At 44.0% G+C, this 14,386-nt stretch overlaps 1 protein-coding gene across 3 annotated transcripts in view; it reads left to right on the top strand.

The window, feature by feature from the left end:
* The window catches only part of KCNK10 (potassium two pore domain channel subfamily K member 10), a 111,558-nt gene that overhangs the window by 45,170 nt on the left and 52,002 nt on the right, over window positions 1–14,386 (top strand). For all 3 annotated transcript variants that reach the window (XM_059688776.1, XM_059688766.1, XM_059688786.1), the window contains exon 2: window positions 2,795–3,129. In XM_059688776.1, the coding sequence (XP_059544759.1) occupies window positions 2,795–3,129 (335 nt within the window). The remainder of the gene's footprint in view (window positions 1–2,794; window positions 3,130–14,386) is intronic.

The raw sequence follows: 14,386 nt of genomic DNA, 5'->3' as shown, positions 1-14,386 counted from the left end.
CAGTGATCTGCTCTGTTGGAGAACCTTCTGTCCAGTCTTGTTGGAATGCCAACAAGTTTTCCACTCAACACCACTCATCCACATTGTATGTATAGTTTGGATATGACAACATTTCTTCCTTCCCACCATTCTCCATTCATTTCATCAGCCATCACTGTTTGGCCTCCCTTTGCCTGCCAGGGGTGCAAAGGTGAGGGCGTAGACATGGTGCCTGCCTTCCTGGAACTCTAAGTCGAATGACGGGTAGACAGGCTCTACCAACATCAGGGGGCAGTGGGTGTGGGCCAAGGGAGACCAAGATAGTGGGGGTTATTAGTTCCTGTTGCTGCTGAAATGAATTGCTACAAATGTGGTGGCTGAAAACAACACAGATTTATCACTTTATGGTCTGGGAGGTTAGAAGTTCAAAAATCTGTCTCAGTGGGAGGACATTAAAGTGTGGGCAGGGCTGAATCCTTCTGGAGGCTCCAGGAGAAGAATCTGTTCTTGCCTTTTCCAGCGCCCAGAGGCTGTCTGTATCCCTTGGCTCATGCCTACTCACTCTGACCTCTGTTTCTGTCCTAACATCTCTTTTTTTCTCTGGCACTCCCGCTTCCCTCTTATAAGGACACTTAAACTGAGCTCACCCAGATAATCTAGGAAAATCACCCTATCTCTAGATCCTCAATGTAGTCAGTCACCTTTGCAGCATAGTCACTCTTGTGCCACCTGAGGTAGTGTAGGCATAGGAATTAGGGTGAGGATGTGTGGACATCTTTGGGGTCATTGTTCTGCAGACCACTGAGGGAACAGGGGAGAGATGCTTCCAGAAGTGGTATTTACCCCCAGATTTATGGGTCAGCAGGTGGGTGAACGTGGAAGCAGGGAGGTCACCTAAGAGGCTACTGGACTGGTCCAAGCAAGACAGGATGGTGGCCTGGACAAGGCCGGTGGCCATGGGTATAGTGAGAGGTGCAAGGGATTGAAATGACAGCAAGGAGGTTAAATGGATGGGAAATGCAGGCAAGGTTGAAAGAAAGCTTCCCTAGACAAGGCTCACCCTCCCAGTGTCAAGGACAAGTGGAAACTTGTACATACTGTCTTCAGGGAACATAATTCCCGGGGCGCAGATTCTAATTCTTAAATATCTCAGATATTTCAGAGTTTTATGTTCCTGTAACTTAGAAGGAAATGTAACATGTAATGACTTTATTTGATCGAATAATATATATATATGCCTAAGCCACTAGCTATGATGTGCACTGACCACCAAGGGGGCAGATGCTCAACGCAGGAGCGGAAACCACAGGCATGGAAACATAGAACAGACTGATGAATCTCAGAAGGAAGTGGGGAGGGGGGAAGGCAGGAAGACATTAACCAAAGATCTTATATGCATACTAGAGGCCCAGTGAACAGATTCGTGCACCAGTGGGGTCCTTCAGCCTGGCCTGCAGGGGTTGGGCCAAAACTGACTCTCCAATATCGCTCAAGGAGTCCCGGATTGCGAGAGGGGCGAGGCCAGGCCAAGGGACCCCACGCCCACCCCAGTGCACATATTTGTGCACCAGGCCTCTCGTATACAATAAAGGCAGATGCTCAGGTTGGTTTCCAAAGAGAAGAGCAGATTTTGAGGCTCTGGGAGGAAAGGCTGATGTACGAACCTAGATTCCCCAAGGTGGTGATCCCTCCGGCCAGGTGTTGTCAGGGTCACTGGTGTTTCCCAAGGCAGAAACTGAGCAGTTTAGCTCTCAGGAGTGAGGTCGTTTGCCGCACTTAGGTAATGAGGTTTGTCATCTCCTAATACCTTATTTACACAAATGTCGGGCTGCACCATGAAGGAGACCATAATAAGCATTAGTACAATAAAGGGAGAACAAACCGAAAGGGAAATGGCTGTTTTCTGAAATAGCATTGCATGTGCAACACCACCCTCAACTTCCTGCCATTCCGGAAAAGACCCCAGCTTCGCACATTTATTTCCAAGGTAATGAAATTGCTCTCATGGAGATGAGGGACCTTTGAGAAGTCCATGTGTTTAGAAAACTGGGAGAAATTTCCTTTTCAGTGGCTTCTTATTAGAGGAAAATAGAAGAAAACTTTTATTATTAATAGGTCAGGAGTGATTACATCTGAGTCATCACATTCTCTGTTGAGAGGAATGTTTAGGAGGCATTTTAGTATTCTTATATTTTTCAGGAAACCAAGTTAATTGGCATAAACATCACCCATTGCTTCCTTCTTTCTCTATGCCCACCTTTCTTTTTCTTCGCCTTTAGTAGTCTTCAGAAACCAAACTTTCTTGACTGTGTCTCATTTTTGACTCATCACCGTTGTAGACAGCTCACCTTTCTTTTCTTTGTTTTGTGACATCAGCTCTGGCTAACAGGGACTGTTAAACTTGCTGGTCGTTTACCTCCTCTCTGCTCTGCCCTCAGTACTTGGACAGAGTAGCTGGGTATCCATCTCTCATTTACTTCCTCTCCACGTGGAACAATGTCTGTTTTTCCAATATGGTGATTTGATGTGTATCTTACATATTGTTTGAACAAGGAGAGAGGAGATGAATAATAATGGGGACCAGGCTTCAGATTTGGACACTTGTAGAAAAATAGAAGCATTTCAAATGCAATTAATAACTTAAAAAAAAAAAAACTAAGACTGATCACATTCCCTAAATGCATCTTGGTGAACCATTTTACTCCTCACACTTGAAAGCTGGCCTGAGGAAGACATCTGTGCTTAATTTCTGAGCAGTTTTGTGTTCTGTGCTTATAAACAAACTCTCTTTCCCTCTCCTCTCCCTGTTTCCCAGTGGCCGTTCCCGCAGCAGCGCCCCCAGTGTGCCAGCCCAAGGGTGCCACTAACGGGCACTACCCGGCCCCACGCCTGTCCATCTCCTCCCGAGCCACGGTGGTAGCCAGGATGGAAGGTGCCTCCCAGGGGGGCCTGCAGACCGTCATGAAGTGGAAAACCGTGGTTGCCATCTTCGTGGTGGTGGTGGTCTACCTTGTCACGGGTGGTCTCGTCTTCCGGGCTCTGGAGCAGCCCTTTGAGAGCAGCCAGAAGAATACCATCGCCTTGGAAAAGGCAGAATTCCTGCGGGACCACATCTGTGTGAGCCCACAGGAGCTGGAGACGTTGATCCAGGTGAGCAGGGCGGGAGTCAACCACAGAGCCACCTGTGGGGACGGAGGACAGCACCAATTTTGTCTTTCTGGTTCTGGGATTACCTGCCTTTGGTTATGATGCTCCTAACGGTCGGAGAGGACCTCTCTGGGGAGGTGACATTTGAGCCAAGACCGCAAAGAAACTGGAGAATAAGACATGTGACAATGTGGGGGCAGAGGGGCCATACGCAATGGCCCGGATGTAGGAGCAGGCTGTGACCTGCATCACCTGCTTTTGGATGTGGTGATCAGAAGCAACAGCAGGCAAAAAGGCTGTGGGTTTCCAAATTCAAGTCCACCCATGTGCACTGATTAACTTCCTGGTTCTGAAGTCCAAGTGAGACACTGGGGTAAGAGGGTGCCCTAGGAGCCAAAGAAAGAAGGCATTTTATTTTATTTTATTATTTTTTTAAATAAAAAATTTTAATTGAATTTATTGGGGTGACATTAGTTAATAAAATTATATAGGTTTCAGGTATATAATTCTATAATAATTCATCTGTGTATTATATTGTTTATTCACCACTCCAAGTCAAGTCTCCTTCCATCACCATTTATTCCCCCTATACCCTCTTCTACCTCCCCCGCCCCTTTCCCTCTGGTAATCACCATGCTATTGTCTGTGTCTATGAGTTTTTTGTTTGTTTGTTTGTTAGTTGGCTTAATCCCTTCACCTTTTTCACCCCACAATCCCCCTCCCCTTTGACAGCTGCCAGCCTGTTCTCTATCTATGAGTCTGTTTCTGTTTTGTTTATTAGTTTATTTTGTTCATTAAATTCCACATATGCCTGAAATCATATGGTATTTGTCTTTCTCTGACCAGCTTATTACACTTAGCATAATACTCTCCTGGTCCCTCCATGCTGTCTCAAAGGGTAAGATTTTTTTTTCTTTTTTATGGCTGAGTAGTATTCTATTGTGTAAATATACCACAGCCTTTTATCCACTCATCTACTGATGGGCACTTGGGCTGCTTCCAAATCTTGGCTATTGTAAATAACATGGCAATGAACATAAGGGAGCATATCCTATATAATAAAAGGGTAATATGCAAATTGACCCTAATGGCAGAATGGCCAGAACAACCACTGGACCAGTCACTATGAGGTTGTCCACTATGTGGAGCAGCCATTTTGGTGGGTTCATGGGGATGAAATAATAAGGATATCAGTAATAATCAAGGTTGCTATATGTGAACACTTACTGTGTGCTAAGGCCCTTGCATACTCTGGATATTAAGAAAAAAGATCCATTTAAAAATGGAGGCAGAGAACTTGGGCTACCACCTGGAGAAGCAAGACAACGAGAGCAGAGCGTGGAGGTGACCTTGGCAGTGGTGAACTGGGCTGGGAAGGGCTGTGGGGAAGCAGAGCCATCTAAGGTGGTGTGATGGGAGGAAATGAAATGGGGCTGGAGAAGTCAGCAAAGAGAGAACTGAGTCCCAGGAAGAGGAAAGGAAAATGGTGGGAAGCCCAGCTTGGAGGTGAGGGAGGATGGCTACTTCTGAGGCTGAAGGTTGATTTCCTCTCCTACACACCCCACTGAACCATGAGGAGCTGGTCATAGTGGAAGGTGGTGACATTTATGGAGGCCAGGCAGAGTCTCATCTTTCTGGAAGGTCTAAAGTTTGAAAGGCACAGGGACTTAAAGGACAGCTTCCATGATTCCTTCTGGCTCTGGGATTATCTGCATTAAATTCTAATGGCTACTACAATCCAGGATTCTGCAGGATTTGCAAATCTGGGCTGGCTTATTATTTATCCATTTCAAATTGCATTGATAGGAGGGAAATTCTAAGGTCACTATGACCTAACATCTTCATAGTAATGGTATTCTTTTAAATTAGTTTTGATAATCTGACCTGACTCTTCAATAAATAAAAATGCACATTTTCCACCTGGGAATAATATGATATAATACATATGTCCTACAATTTTTATGCGAAAAATAAAACTTTTAAATGCTAACATTCAAGGGCAATGTTTAGCATCACTTTTTCACTTTTTCTTGGATGGTCTTCTCTTTTTCTTTCATGGGAAAATGCTACCAAATGTAGTGGTGACAGCATGTTCCAGATTTAAGGCCTGGGGTGCCATAGAGAATGGAGGAAATAATCATGGAGTAGTTTCAACTAACAATGCAATTCCATGTTGTTTTGATATGTGGTGAGACCCTTTTTTACTTTGTTACAATACATATAATAACCTAAAAGGTGGTCTGAATTGAGTCTACATTCATGCTTGAATTTTTCACCCTTAGTGATATCTTGAGGAAAAGGATGATGTCTATATTTGTATCCATGTATAGCCTATTCATTGCTTTGCATCTAAATATTACCCAATAGAGAAATGCTTTTGGAATGATCTATAACATTGGTGGTGCTGCAAGATATCTGAGCTTATTCATGCATTTGTTTATTATTTCAGGATTAATTCTTTGGCTCTATCCTTTAAGAAAGGGTTCAGAGGCCAGAGTGAAGGACAGGACAGGGGAGTGTAGAGGTTCTAATTCTGGTGCTGCCAATTAAGACTCATCCCAGGTTTTGAGCTGAGGGGTTTCTCTGTGAAATGAGGTGTGTGTGTGTGTGTGTGTGTGTGTGTGTTTAAGATCATTTTAATGACAATTGTAAAAGCTACCTTTTATTAGGCACCTGTTATGAGTTAGGCCCCTTATACCCATTATGTTAATCTTTCCAACAACCCTCTAAGATGGTATTACGATGCCCATTTTACAGATGCGGAAATTGGTGCTAAAAGAGGTTGAATAACTTTCCAATTGTCTATGGGGCAGAGCTGGGATTAAAGTGAGGTCTGTCTGATTCTACCTTGCCTCTCCTGGTGAGTCTACAAGCCCTTAAGTAGGTCTTGCTTAATCATAAGTTCCACTCTTTCTTAAACAATTGTTTTAGGTGAAATACTTTGTAGAATTTTAGCAGAGTTGAGAAACATTGGCGTTCCTTGCTCTACAACAGAAGCATTTCTCTGTTTCTTTCCTCTATAGCCTGTGAGTGTCAGTCCTGGATATGGGGAACTTTAGGATCTCCAATTGCTGTAACTGAAGGATTTATACTTGTGTTTCTCTCCAGCTTTTGTAGGCTAAGTAGGTTTAAATGCTGAAACTGTAAATCAAGAATCAAACATTATGGTTTGCCCTTCACTTCACTTCATTGGATGAAAATGTCCACACTTATAGACCAGACAGCATTCTCTCATGTTATTCCTCTGAGCAGCACTGTATATAGTGTACATAAAAAACCCGGTATCTGGGAGGTTTTGCAGTGTGGTGTTTTCTCAGCTGGAAAATAGTATTATTGTATCTCTTAAAGTTCTGAAAGAAGTGACTGATAGGTTGAAAATTAGATTGATGGTATTTATCTGATAATACCAGTATTCTTGTTTGGATTGATTGATCTCCTCATAAATCTAAGCCAGAAGGTGTTATTAAGGCTGTTAGTACTAATACAGAGTATCCAGAATAGCATAAACCCAAGGAAATTGCTAGATAGCTTAGAAGAGTCATTGCTGGGGAGGAATTTTCCAATGAGTTGAACGACTTTATGGGGTACTATGGGACTCTGGAAGAGACTGACAGGTCATTGTTCCTGAAAGGTGAAGAAAGATGGATTGTTGTAGTGGAGGAGACCATCTCATTCGTTCAGTCATTCATTCATTTGTTCATTTGTTCTTTCGATCATTCATTCATGTATTCCTTGAATTGTTATTGAGCTTCTATGGTATCAAGTGACATGCTAGGTATTGGGGATGGAAAAGATGAGAATAAGACACACCTTGAGGAAATTACTTACCTCCCTGTGATCCAATTTATCAATAAAATGTGCCTAAAATCCTCTACCCTTTTGGTGTTGAGAGGATTAAATTCTATAATTTATGCAGAGAGCTTTGAACTGTGCTTGACATCTGGTGACTACTAAAAAAATGATAGCTATCGCTGCTGCTATTTGTATTATTATTCAAATTGCTCATAGTTTTAGGCAGTGGTTCTTAATGGAGCGGGGGTTGCCTCCAGGGGGCATCTGACAATTATGTCTGGAGATGTTTTTGGTTGTCCTAGCTGGGGAAGTACTATATCATCTAGTAGGCAGAGGCCAGTGATGCTGTCAAACACTCTACAATGCACAGCATAGTCCCTCCTCACCAAGAACCACCCAGACTAACATGTCAACAGGGTGAGAAATTCTGGAGGAAGAGTCATATAAACCAATCATTAGAATTAATTGGTGTGGAACTTTTTGAAGTATGTGAAAAAATTGGAGCCCCAGTGAGGCACACAGGGAAGATTTTATGCCTGTTTATCTCCTGTGATGGAGGACTTTTGTACCTATTTATAGATGAAGAAACTGAGGCAGCAGGAAGTGAAGTTACATGCTCAAAGTCACATGGTTAGTAAGTGGAAGATTTTGCGCAGTATCTTTATTCGTATCCCAGGCTCTTAACCACCAAATATTTGAACAGAAATGTGGGATATGAGAGGGGTTCATTCGGTAGGCCATGGTGAAGGGCATCCCAAGGACATGTGTGGGCCTATGAAGGGTCTGCAAGTGGTCCGTGCGGCTTGAGCTGAGCGGTGTGGGAAGTGATGGTAGGGAGGCTGGGGACTGGGGTGGGCACTGGACTTAAGAGGTGCCCAGAGAGCCTTGCTGAGGAGTTTAGGCTTTCTGCTGTGGGAAGTGGGGAGTCACTGAAAGATTTAAGCAAGGTAATGGCATGATGAAAGTTTTCTGTTGGAAAGATAACTCTTTCAGCAATGGGGAAGTTTGGTTGGAGGAAGGAGAAATCAGAGGAAGAAAGACCAGTTAGAGCAGCAGTTCTCAACCTGTGGGTCGAGACCCCTTTGCAGGTCGAACAACCCTTTCACAGGGGTCACCTAAGACCATCAGAAAACACATATATAATTTACATATTGTTTTTGTGATTAATCACTATGCTTTAATTATGTTCAATCTGTAACAATAAAAATACATCCTGCATATCAGATATTTACATTACGATTCATAACAGTAGCAAAATTACAGTTATGAAGTAGCAACAAAAACAATTTTATGGTTGGGGGTCACCACAACATGAGGAACTGTATTAAAGGGTCACAGCATTAGGAAGGTTGAGAACCACTGAGTTAGAATGATATTGCAACATCATAGATGAGAGATGCTAAGAGATAGAGACAGCCACACTTAAGATAATCCGACAAAGTAAACTTGAAAATGACTCATTCCCTGTTCAGCAAAGAGTTCTGGATGCCTGCTCCATTCTCCACGTCCCTGTCCAAGCAGAGGCCACGTAGGCAGCATAGCCTGGCGGTCAGCACCCAGACTGGAGTTAACCTTCCCAGTGATCTCTGCACTGCTCATGGGCATTGTGACTTGGGGAGCCACCCTAGGCCTCAGTTCCCCTTCCCTAATAACTTGTGTTCACTTGTTAGGGTGCTCTGAGGATTAAACAAAAAAAGCTCAGTTGCTTTTAGCTATTTGTGATTACTACCATGTATTTGTTAGGGAAGGCAGAAAAAGCAACCAGAAAGCCCCTGCGGTGTGGCATTCTGGGGTTCTGCTAAGAGGAAAGAGAAGCAAGTGCCTGAAATGCCCTTTGGGACTTCAAATCCTAAATATTCCAATTGGCCAATTTCCTCATGTTGCTTCTATAAAGTCCTCTTCACGGAAATTGCTCCCCTGAGTGCTGGGTTGGGCTGCTTCCTCCGAGCTGCTGTGTCTTTGTGGCTCGAGCCCAGGGAAGCCACTTAGCATTTTCTATTCTATGTAGAGGGCTTACGCTGGCCACCTAGATAATCATTTTTATGCTGAGCTTTGGTGGGGACGCTCGGCCTTGTATCTATCTGGTAGACCCTGGGCTGGCTCTGTTGATCTCAGTTCCTCCTGATGGTTCTCTGTGTGGTTTGAGACACAGTTTCAGGGAACCTGGGGGACCCAGAAGGCTCAGGCAGCCCCCAAGGAGCAGATCACCTGAACAATGTGGTGGCCATTGATTTCAAGGTGTGACTGAGGGCAGGGGCCTTGTATCCTCTGAGCCTGGCTTCCACATATCCCAGTGAGGCACCTGGATTTTCTAGTCTGTGCCCTGGGGCAAGCTACTTAACCAGAGCGGGGCCTCAGCTGGTCAGCCCATAGAGGGCACGTAAGCCCCATCCATCTCTAGAATCTCACCCCTGAGACAGGTGAAGGAGTCTAGATGACTGTAACAGGGAAACCACACAGAGCTGTTGTGATATTAAAAAATAGCTACCATTCATTGGTGGTTTACTTTCCTCCAGGACCGTTCATTTTAAGTGCTTCCGTCCTTGAGCCCATTTAACCCTTGCAATAAGCTGATGGGTAGGTTCTGTCTTCATCATTCCATGTTATGGATGAGCAAACAAGTTCTAAGACATTAAGCAGTTTGCCCATGTTAAGTGGGTAAACTGGGATTTCAGTCGGGGGGCGGGGTGGGCAGAACTCCAGAGCCCATATGTCTAACCATTGTGTGATACCATTAACTGTGTGACTAATGAGTGTTCACTACACTATGCCTGGGCCTTTTCCCAAAGCTTTTACTCCAAGGAAAAGCCTGGAGGGAGAAGGAGGGATATTAGGGAAACCTGGGCTGTCTGATATGGTACTATTGCACTCCAAATATGGACTGTTGCATTTTCAAAGAAGGAGATGTGCAGCGGGGGATAAGTAGGGACACTAGAATCAGGTAGGCCTGATCCCTTATCCCACTGAATGTCAGGCTCCACCTATGAAGGGACCAGGTAGTCCCTCTCATTCAGAATACTGGAAGGAGTGGATGAGATAACCCATATAAAGTGCCTGGCATTTAGTTGGCATTTAGGAAACAATTACGAAACATTCGCCCTGTTCCATCTTTCTTCTTCAAGGTGAAGTCCAGGGAACAGAACTGAATATACAGTGATAAGCAGACCCGGAGTACTTTCATTTCTTTGGCAGTGGAATAAAGTGAACTGATTATGTTTTTGAAGTCGCCTTTGCAGGGAACTTGATGTGATAGTCACGCCATCCCAAGAACTTCTTTGTCCAATGCTTTCCCAGGCCACAATCGCTTATTTCCCTGTCCCCAGTACAATTGTCTTAGAAATACTGTCATGACTAGTCTCGGAGAAAGCAGTAGACGTTCATCTTTTGTAATGCTCAAAGACAAAATCACGAGGCGGCTTCACCGGCAGACGGGACAGGACAAATGCTTGTGTCTGTGTGGCTAGGGATCTGTGATCTCCTTTCTCACGCTTTGAATTCTTAAACGTTCAAAGACTTTCCATGGGGTCACACGGTGGTGATTTCTCCAGGTAATCACCACATTGACAGGCGGGGAGTTTCATGGCGGTGGGTTCAGTGTAGGATGAGGTGCCCACCAGGGAGGACATGGGTTACATTCGCCTCTACTTTTTAGACTCTGTTGGATAATCATCACTGTTCTCATCTATCTCCTTCCTGTCACTATGAGCTCTTTCAGGTTGAGTCTGTGTCTTTCATAGGTATATCCCTCACGCCCGGCACAGTGGCTGGCCCAAGGACGATGTGTAGGTTTGAGGAATAAATGAATGGGGCCTTCTAGATCTGTTTTGGAGACCAGGCACCCTTCAAGAAACCTTCCAAACCTTCAAGAAACCAAGCAGAACATGATTTTGTTTCTGTGCAACATAAGACTTCTCTTTCCATTCTGGTTGTCAAGAGTACTCCTTTCGAATCATCTTCCTGTCTCTTTTAGGCAGAAGATTCCCTTGCTGTCTTCAGCCCTCAATGCTTACATGGTTAGAAATGTAAAGATTTTAAGAAAAAAGTGACACCTGACACACCTATTCATCACCCTGTGGAAATCCTTGCCAGATAAGCTTTCTCCTTCCTGTTCTGGGTCATCCCTTCTTCCCAGCAGCCTTTGTGCAGGAAGTTTAGGCCAAAGCCCAGGCAGCAGGTGACCTCTGGTGAGTGCAGGTGTGGGTTCTTTCTGCCTAAGGACACAGCTCTGATGAGTTGAAGCGTCTCCTCCCAGCTTTGCCCTGAAGTCAGAGGCCTGCCCTTTCTCTAGCAAAGCCGACATGCAGAAGATTGTTCCATGCGGACAAGATTGGGCCTGTGGCTTCTTGCCTGTCTCTACAGGCCTCCACTTCATTATTATTATTATTATTATTATTGTTTTTATCCCTGGGGTTGTTGATTCCATCACTGTGTAGTGAAGAAGAGCTAAAGCTTTTAAGCCAGAAATTAAAGAGCTAATAGAAATTGGCATGTCACTGGAAAAATGAGTTTGCAAATGAGAATTCAGTGTTCAAAAAAAAAAGCCCATAAAAATAAAACAAATCCCAGAAATGAATGCTACTGTGTTTACATCTATACATAAATGTGCACATGTTCGCTCCTTTTTTAGAGCGAAGCGAGAATCCCTTTTAGCAAGATTTTGATGGTGTGTGGCTCGTACAATTGCTTCCATTCCTTGTAATCAAATGTATTCATTTAGATAACTAATATTTACTGAATGCCTGTCCTGAAGCAGGTGCTGTGTTAAGCTCTAGTGATCAGGAAAACATAGCAAAAGGTGCAAGATGCCTACTTCCTGTCCCCCAGAACTTTTGTCTAATGTCAATAGTGTCCCTACCTACATTTGCATGTTGTTTACTGTGGCCAGGATCTGCTCTACATGCTTTCTGTATTTTGTCATTTAATCTTTACATTGATCCTTTGAGGTAGGGGTAAGCAACCAAGAAACAGACAAACTAAATAACCTGCCCACACTTAAGTGAGAAGTAAAAGTGGGATCTGGATTCAGGGCCCAGAATCCATATTTTTACCCACAATGCTCTATTCTTGGTTGGGGAAACCAACTTGGCTTGAGTGGTTAGTTCGAGCCCAGTGTGACTGGGGCTGTGCACAGAGCAGGAGTCTCTGATTCAACCTGTGGGACCCCCAAAAGGACCTCCATTCACCTGTGACCAGACCAGAATATAATGATTACCTGTTGGCTGTGCTCTAGAGGGGCGTGGCTTTTCACCTTCATGCCAGGTGTTGAGGCTGGGTCAATACAGTCTCTTTAAAACTAACGTACATGAGTGATCACTCAGGTCTGCATCAGTCTATGTGGAAAGCATATCTTTTCTTTTCTTCTCGGTGAAAATGGGCAGAAGGGAGGAAAAGCTTGCTGATGCAGGTTAACTCCACAGAGTAAATGAGGGTTTTGTCTTTTGTTCTTTGAAAAATGAGGACCAGAAGTACAAATTCATACTTTTCTTACTGTCATTTTCTCAGGTGGGGGAAGGTGACATAACAGACGAGCTTTAGAAAAATGTTTGCAAGCTGGGCAGACAGATATCTGTGGTAGAGAGGGGGAGGCCAGAACTAAGAGAGTGGACTTTCACCCAGTCCCCACGCTGGTGCTCACTAACTGCTGCAGGAGTGGGCAAGTGACTTCTGTTTCTGTTGTCTTGTTTAGAAAATGGAAACAATAATAGGATTTATTATCACAGGATTTTTTGTGAGGACTAACTAAGGCAAGAAGGCACATTGCAAATGCTGGCAACTATGATTATTTTGAAGAGAATTCTGGAACTTTCTTCAAAGTTTCTGGGTCTTCACTTCTGTGTCTGTCCCCACGTCAAACATTGATAATCAGAGAGATGGTGTCAGTAGGCGCTGGCATTCTCTAAGGGTGCAGAGGAAATGAAATATTAATTTGAGATTAATATTGAACACTCAAGAGCAAGAAAGAGTCTCAGTAAACAGCTACAATAAAACAAGGTAGCAGAAGCATCTTTTTTTAAATCATGATTTTAGTAATCAATTAAAGTTCAGACTCTCTCCAATGCATCAGCAATAGCAGGAATAGTGGTCTTTGAGTCAGCCCATTCTGCAATGAACCGGAATCCCTGAAGCTGCTTTTGTAGCCCAGAAATTGGCTAGACTCATCTTTGATAGGAATAATCTCAAGTACAGAGACAGCAGGGCATACATCATACACTCTCCTCAGACCCAGGCTGATTTTTCAGCATCACTCTGCGAATTTGTTATGGAGTCTGTAGAGGTTGAGTCCAAACTGGGATGAATGCTGACTGCAGACAGTGTAAAAGTTTATTGACCTATCAGAGCATATATCCTCACTTCCTTAGTAGACTTGATAATTTCCTCGTGGCTTAAAATTTCTCTTCTTTCATCCTTCCACATAGTTAAAGAGAAAGAAACTTAATTTTATCTTGTTAGGTGCGATTTGGATGGTGAAGGAGCTCCCCCATTATCCAAATTTGGCTGGATAATGTTTACATAGATTAGTCATGAGTGTAGGTGCTGATGAATTGAGCTTTAGAACATTTCATCCCCAAAGAATTAACTGGTGATAACAAGGCAAGCGAGCTTGTCTAAGACCATTGGCTCTGAATGTGTGGTCCAGAAACCTTGGCTTTCTTCCTCTCATATTCTCCAAACAGATTTCCTAGTCATCCTGTCCACTCTGCAGCTGGGCTCTAATGTAGACTCATAACCAGGCTGTGAGGTTCTGATGAAAGCCTGGCTTCCTGGCTCCCCCAGGGACCTGATGAAGGGCTAATATTTACACATAACTGATACTTAGGACAGCAGAAAAATAAACACCATCATAGTACTCACTGTGGCCCTGAAGTTGCCTTTCTCTTTGCTTGTTTATGGCCTGGATTGATTGATTGATTGATTTTTTGAGTATTTATTTGTGGGACCCTCTGAGGTGATATGGCCATAGAATGCCCAGTCCACTCCGGCCAGCCCCGGCCTGACTACCACATTGTTCATCTGCCTGGGTGGGAGGTGAAGGCACATGGGCATCAATGCCCTTTCCCTTCTCCTTTCACCTCTCATAGATCCTGGAGCTGCCCAGCCTGGGTGGGAGTCAGCCTGCTCTCCCCAGAGGGTCTGAGATGGGGAGAAAGAAGAACACAGAGGGTGAAGAGAAGCTGCCTTCCCAGCATTTAGGATGGCCATCTTCCTGTTGACAATTCTATTAGTGTCCACAAGCTGTGTGAGCACGGGTAAGGTACTACGCTAGTCCAAGTTCATGTGTCTCATGGGGATGCTAGCCATGCCCATCCCAAGAGGTCATCACGGGGGTTAACTGAGTAAGTCTGTGTACTAGTAAGGGCTCAGAAAGAATTCTTGTAATATTGTTAATATTATTATATATGAAATGACAAGGCACACTGTCCAAAATCAAATACACATTTTTTTTAAAAATCCCTGCTGGAAGGTCCTT

The sequence above is a fragment of the Myotis daubentonii genome, chromosome 1 (assembly GCF_963259705.1).
Source record: "Myotis daubentonii chromosome 1, mMyoDau2.1, whole genome shotgun sequence".
In the NCBI taxonomy this organism is placed as follows: domain Eukaryota; kingdom Metazoa; phylum Chordata; class Mammalia; order Chiroptera; family Vespertilionidae; genus Myotis; species Myotis daubentonii.
Note: the sequence above shows the minus strand (reverse complement) of the source record. Positions and strands in the feature narration are given on the sequence as shown.